General features: G+C 43.3%; 1 protein-coding gene across 2 annotated transcripts in view; it reads right to left on the reverse strand.

Annotated features, from left to right (window-relative positions):
• Positions 1-1,696: 1,696 nt before the first annotated feature.
• The window catches only part of POLA1 (DNA polymerase alpha 1, catalytic subunit), a 209,440-nt gene continuing 204,999 nt past the window's right edge, over positions 1,697-6,137 (reverse strand). For both annotated transcript variants that reach the window (XM_065070777.1, XM_065070769.1), the window contains one exon: positions 1,697-3,007. In XM_065070777.1, coding sequence (XP_064926849.1) covers positions 2,835-3,007 — 173 coding nt within the window. In that variant the 3' untranslated portion in view covers positions 1,697-2,834. The remainder of the gene's footprint in view (positions 3,008-6,137) is intronic.

Here is a 6,137-nt window from a genome sequence, read left to right on the forward strand (position 1 = left end):
AGCCTCCAACAACCTGATAATGCTGCCTTCGGGATGAAGGAATTTTAATCTGAAATTTGAAGCTGGCACAGATGAGTTAATCTATTAAACTGCTATAAGGAGGGTGCGGGAGAACTATTCAATTAAGGCACATTTAAGGTGCTCTGCAGAAGCCGGGGAAGGACGCTGAAGGGAAGATGTGCTCCAGTTCAGCAGGAGAAAAGTGCCTTTGAGGGCCAAAAGAGGGGGTTTGGCACAGCAACAAACGTGTTTGCGGACGGGAATTGTTTTTCATATCACATATGTCATCGGCGAAACCTGGCTACCGTCTCCATATATCAACACTCCTCTTCCCCAACTGCAAATAAATACAAATAAACACAAACCTTAATTTGAACAGCGTTGGGGATTGGGGACGGGGGGGCGGTGTGCGTGTGGGGGGACGGGAATGAGGGACAAGAGGCGGGAAAGGAAAGGCGATTCGAGCCAGATCAGCCTCAAAACGCAATCCTCCGAACTTCAATCTTTCCCCAATTATTTACAGCGCTGCATTTACCAGCTCCATTTAATATTAAACGCTATAAAGATGATTTGGCGTTTCCCAGCCTTTCTCCGGGGCCAAGAGGAGGCACGGTGCCCAGAGCTGATTAGAGAGAGAGGGGAGGAAACAAAAAAAAAATCCAGTTTACTCCTTGCCAAGACTTTCAGCTCGGATCTGCCCAGCTCTGCTGAGAGGAATCAAAAATTGCCTTAACTCGGGGTAAAAGCCCTCGTTTCCGAGCCCCTGCCCCCCGAACTGCGGCTGTTCGGGGTGCCGGGAGCCCCGGGGGGCATTCGGGCCCCTGGGTGGGTAGCGGCGCTTCCCCCGGGCCCTGGCGGGGCCACCCTGTGCTGCTGCGCCCTGCGTTCCACATTCCACAACACTCTCGTTTAATCTAAACATCCCTAAACTTGCAAATTAACAGGCTCTTCAGCTGTAATTATACAGATGCATACAAGTGCCACGGGGTCAGGTTATGCCGTATCTACCCATTTTATTCGTGTACCTCACGCTTGGAGAAGGTCACACTTTTCGCTTTCCTAAAGGCATTCTACCCGGTTAATATCAGTAATATCTTCATAATCCTAATTGGGTTGGACACGAAAACAATGTGAAAAAAAAAAACCTGAGAGAAATTACAGGAAGCCAGGATCTTTCAAAGAGCTGCAACATCAACGTGTCATTTAGGCAGCAACACCTTCTCTCCAAGACAAGCCTCCAAACAAAGTCTCTACTACAAAAACCCAACCAAACGCGTTGGGAAGGAGTGATGGCTCTTGCCAGGGGTGGGACAACACCAACACAAAGCCAGGGATTGAGCAGGAGCAATTTTTCACATACTGCAACTCTGAACGTGAGTAAAAACGAAAGGATTTAGCCCCAAAAGTTGCCCAGAAGATGACTGTATTTACGTGTATTTAAATAGATGTTACCCATCCTGACACACAGCATCTTCCCATGTCACTTAGGGACAAAAGAATGTCACAAAATACTCTAACACAGACACATATCTATCCTTTTGATGACCAAAACCTTCGTGCTGATGCTCTTTGTCTTCTTTGTCACTGGCCGTCCGTTCAAAAAATGGACACACAAGCTCTTCTGTAAACCCAGGAAAAGTCTGGAGCAATACGAGCTCGCATGGAGTATTTTCAATAGTCAGATGATCAACTCAAGTACTCTTTTACTAGAAAACTTTATTTTTTTCCTTCAAGTGTTAAGAAAACTTTACATTTTACACTTCTAAAGATTTAACAGAACATTTTTATAACCTTACATTAATATATCACGTGGCAAATTTAACGGCGAACATGAGTACAAGAATATTCTGTGTACAAAAGCATGTACCCAGATTTATGCTCTTTTCCTGTCCTATCTACTTGACATTTTATCAAAAGTAAATGAAATACAATTTGTTTATAAAACCTTTAAAACCTCCAACACAGTAATTATTACAGAACAGCAACAACGATTTTCCTCCTTCCCATCCCGTTACTGGTTACAATGCCATCCAAAGCATCTTTTTCTCCATTGATTGCTTACTTTCAAATACCTTGCACAGAAAGAAATTAAATACATTTATTTCCTGCATCTGTACAAAATGTGTTTTGTACATGTGCATGTCCCTATATCCACAGAGAAATCTCCAACATGGCAAAATACTATGCTTAAATACACACAGAAAGACTCTTAATGAAAAGATAGTCCCTAATTTTAGCAGCTCCAGGTCTGAGTCATTATTTATCTTTAATAAATTTGAAAGTAAACCACCTCTACCTCTGTTCAGAAGGTATTAGGACATTTAAAGGCATTTAGGTTTAGTATTGTTTTTAATTGGTATGTTTATGATCAGGAAGAAGATAAACTGTGAAAAGGCAAAACATTAGTGCTCCTACTGAGACCTCTACTAACCTCTCTTCCTGAGAGCACCTCTACTAAATACCCTGGAGCAAAGTCTAGGATCACTTACATTCCAGCTACTCTCACTGGGAATTATCCAATTAAAGCAGCAATTCCCCCACCCCCTTTTCCCTCATAGGTCTAAATACACAACAAAATATATTGCAAAAATCAACTACTCCGTATTTTAATAACCCTGGCTTCTCAATGAAGAAAAGAATGGAAGATAAAAACACCTAGAATATTTCACGTCCACATGAATCATACATCCCATTTTCATATTCCATTTTTCCTCCTCTGAAGAGACAAGTTTATTAAAACACCATTGTGCATACTGAAATAAGAGTATTGCTTACAGGTGATCATTACAGTTGAACAAGGAACTACCCTCTCGTCTCCCACCATTTTTAATCAATCACTGTCTTTCATTACTGGACTCCACCACGGATTTTCCTATACTGAAGGTAAAGAGTTTGCCGAGGTTCACTTCTGAGTACCCACTCATGGACAGGTATTGGTCTACCGTGCTCTTCAGTTTTTTGTAGGCCTCAGAGACTTCATTCCTGAGTGGCTGCTTCTTAAAATACTCTAAAAAAAAAACAAAGGAAAAAAGAAAAACAGAGAAGGATTAAATGACCACGAAAGACAGTACTTTTGCATTGCTACTACTGCAAATCACGGTATTTTCAAACAAGGTGAATGGCGTAGCTAGCGAAGATGACGCTTATGGGCAGCTCTTCCTCTGGAGCAGCAGCTCCTGCCAGGAACTGATAAGCAGCACTGCTCACCTGGTCATGTTGTCTAATGGGAGTGAAATGTGGGTTCGCTAACTCACAGCAGAGAAGATAAGCAATAGCAAGGCTGGCTCTGAAAGGTTCTCAACTCAGTAAGAATCCCCAGGGGTTTGAAGTGGGGAGAGATTCTGCCCACAGTCAAGTTTGGCTTCAGAAATGAAGGAAACCATAAGCTTCGGTCCTCTAGTCCCTGCTGCTGCTAATAGTGGCACTGGCACAACCTGGGACAGACATGTCACCCATGTCATGTGTTCTCGCACACACCTCCTGTGCAGGATGGGAATTATGATTGATACTCAGCACTATGGAGACATTGAAAGGGGAAGGGCAGTAGCACAAAGAGGAGAAATGCCATGCTATTCTACCCTAAACCAGAGGAGATACTCGGTGTCTCAACTAGGAGACACCAGGTTCACCTGACACAAGAATGGAGAGAGCCATTCCTAAGTGCTTGATCAATAATATCTGTGAAGAAATGTCTAGAGCGCAAGACACTCACTCACTTGAACATTTGTGTGTGCAAACTCACGTGCACACAAGAGTTTGTACATATTTCAGCAGTGAAACACAAACCATTCTATTTTAATTTTTTGTTTAGTTAGATTTTATGCCATCTCAAAAAGAAATCCAGGGAGATTTTGTTTGGGTGGTTGTCCAGCTTTTGCCTTACGAAGGCTGTGGACGAAAGCTAAAAAAGCAAAATTTTCTTTGATATACATCAACGTGAACTTGCTGCAGATCTGGTACAGTTGTGTTCCTCTCTTCAAACCAGCTCCCCATCCACAAGCTCCTACTCAAAAGCTGGCATCTGCAGTTGCACCTTGGAGCAGGCACTGCTGGACAGTCTGCATCACCGTGCACACAAGAAGGATTTATTGCAAAACGAGGTGCCTGCCCAGGCAGTTCTGCCCCCCGCAGGGGGATTCCAGGTGAAGCAGAACTATGAGAGCACAGTACAGGTACTCAAAGGTTGAGCTTTCAAGCCGTTTTGCTGTAGTGTGTGTCTTGTGAGCAACCAACACCATCCTGCTGCTGCCCATTAGCTTTGCCTAAAAGCTGTTGTCTCATGTCTTCCCGTCACCACCGCAAGGCTGGTAGTGTCCTCCTCATGCTTGGAACACATAGCAAAGGAGCCTCCATCCCCTGTCAAACGGCTTCTTCTACATGGCACAAGTTAAGATGAAACAGCAGTTGTCTCTAAACCAGCTGATTTTGACAGAAGAAGGGCTCGGAGGAGAGGGACAGACTGGGTTTTTGAGTCCACCCGTGGGAGGGAAGGAATGACTCACTTCTGCAACGTGACTCACTTCTGCAATGTGATTGAGATGGAGACATCCCATCGGACACAACCTCGTCTCAGCAGCCAAGTCAAGGACTGGCACAGGAGGAGACAGCAGGGAAGGGAGGCATGCTACAATATCGGGTTTGAGAATTCCTCCTCCCTGGGGATTTACAAATATTTCTGCAGAGCCTCAGATGTTTTAAGATGAGCTCAGTAGATTAACTCCTAGATACAACACGAACAGCAATGTTTTACTGAGCGAGTGCCAACAGCTCAGGTCTTCCATGTTATTTGTGAAGTTCCACTGAACTCAATTGCTCTGCATGATGCTATCAAATCTTCAAAAATTAGATTAAAATTTAAACTTAAATTAACGATGCCAGTTTGAGTAACTGAATACATTGACTAAAAGCACTTTGATAAGTACCTTTCAGGCACCCTTGTGAAGAAGGTTGTAGGTATTGTGCTGCCATATTCAGTTTTAGGTATGTATATTGCCAAATTTGAGCAGGACGCAAACAGAGGAAGATGCCACATTCGCACCACTGTCCAGACTATAGTGACATATATCTGTTAAAATAATTAAAATTTCCTTAAACTACATGACAAATACAATAAAAATTTTGATTATAAAAATCTATTCATTAACAGACTGGAGCCCCTATGGCATAAACACATTTAATGATCCTGAAATTATCTAAGTGCCGTGTTTAATTAAACAAGCCTTGAAAATGGTAATAACCAGATCCATAAAAACACCAAATCTACTTTGCCACAAATTCAGCACTAACAAGTTTATGCATTTTCAAGATAAATGAAATGCTCAGTGGGTTCACTTGACACTGCTCACACTCGGGCAAAACCATGCTCTTTATACCAAGAAACTGTGGAAAATACCATCCTTGTAGTTCAAAACTAGGCTAAAAGCATTTAAAGCCTCCTGGAGCTCAGAAGGGACCAAGGTGAAATGACTCAATGCGCAGAAACAGCTGGTACATGTGAACAGAGCAGGAAGGCACATTAATCATGAGAACAACGAGGCAAACAATAAGGCAGGGCTGAAAGTAGGGAACAAAACCACAGGCCCACATACAGCTCCAATTCAGGCTCCAGTTGTCCCACTAAGAGAGTGCCTGGCTCCCCCCAAAATTAAATCTAAACTTTAATTATTAGTGATAGCCGTTCTGACAGTACGCTTCAAACATTTCCTACATGCAATTACCCTCGTAGTGGCTAGCAGGAAAGGGTGGACTGAAGAAAAATGGAGAAATATGAGGGGCCTCGTTGAAGTAATGAGGCCAATTTTAAGTTTCAATTATAAGAGAATGGGCGCCAGGAGCTGCGGGAGGAGAGGAGGCAGCGGCTGCATCTGCAGCACAGCCACTCCGTGCATTTGAATGACACGAGTGCATCTGATGACTGGGGAGAGAAGATTTAAAGAACTGTGGTAATACAGAGCAGGGGAAGATGAGAGAGGACACAGCTCCTGATGTGTTTACCTCCTCTGCTGATGGGATATTGACTTTTCCCACCAGGTTGGTTAGAAAGGGGACTATTTACGCTGCCACACAGCAGAGTAAGAATGACAACCAGCATCACTTTGTGCTCCTCTGAGTAAAAGACAACTGTGACCGTCGTATAT

This window comes from Columba livia, chromosome 1 (assembly GCF_036013475.1).
Source record: "Columba livia isolate bColLiv1 breed racing homer chromosome 1, bColLiv1.pat.W.v2, whole genome shotgun sequence".
NCBI lineage: Eukaryota > Metazoa > Chordata > Aves > Columbiformes > Columbidae > Columba > Columba livia.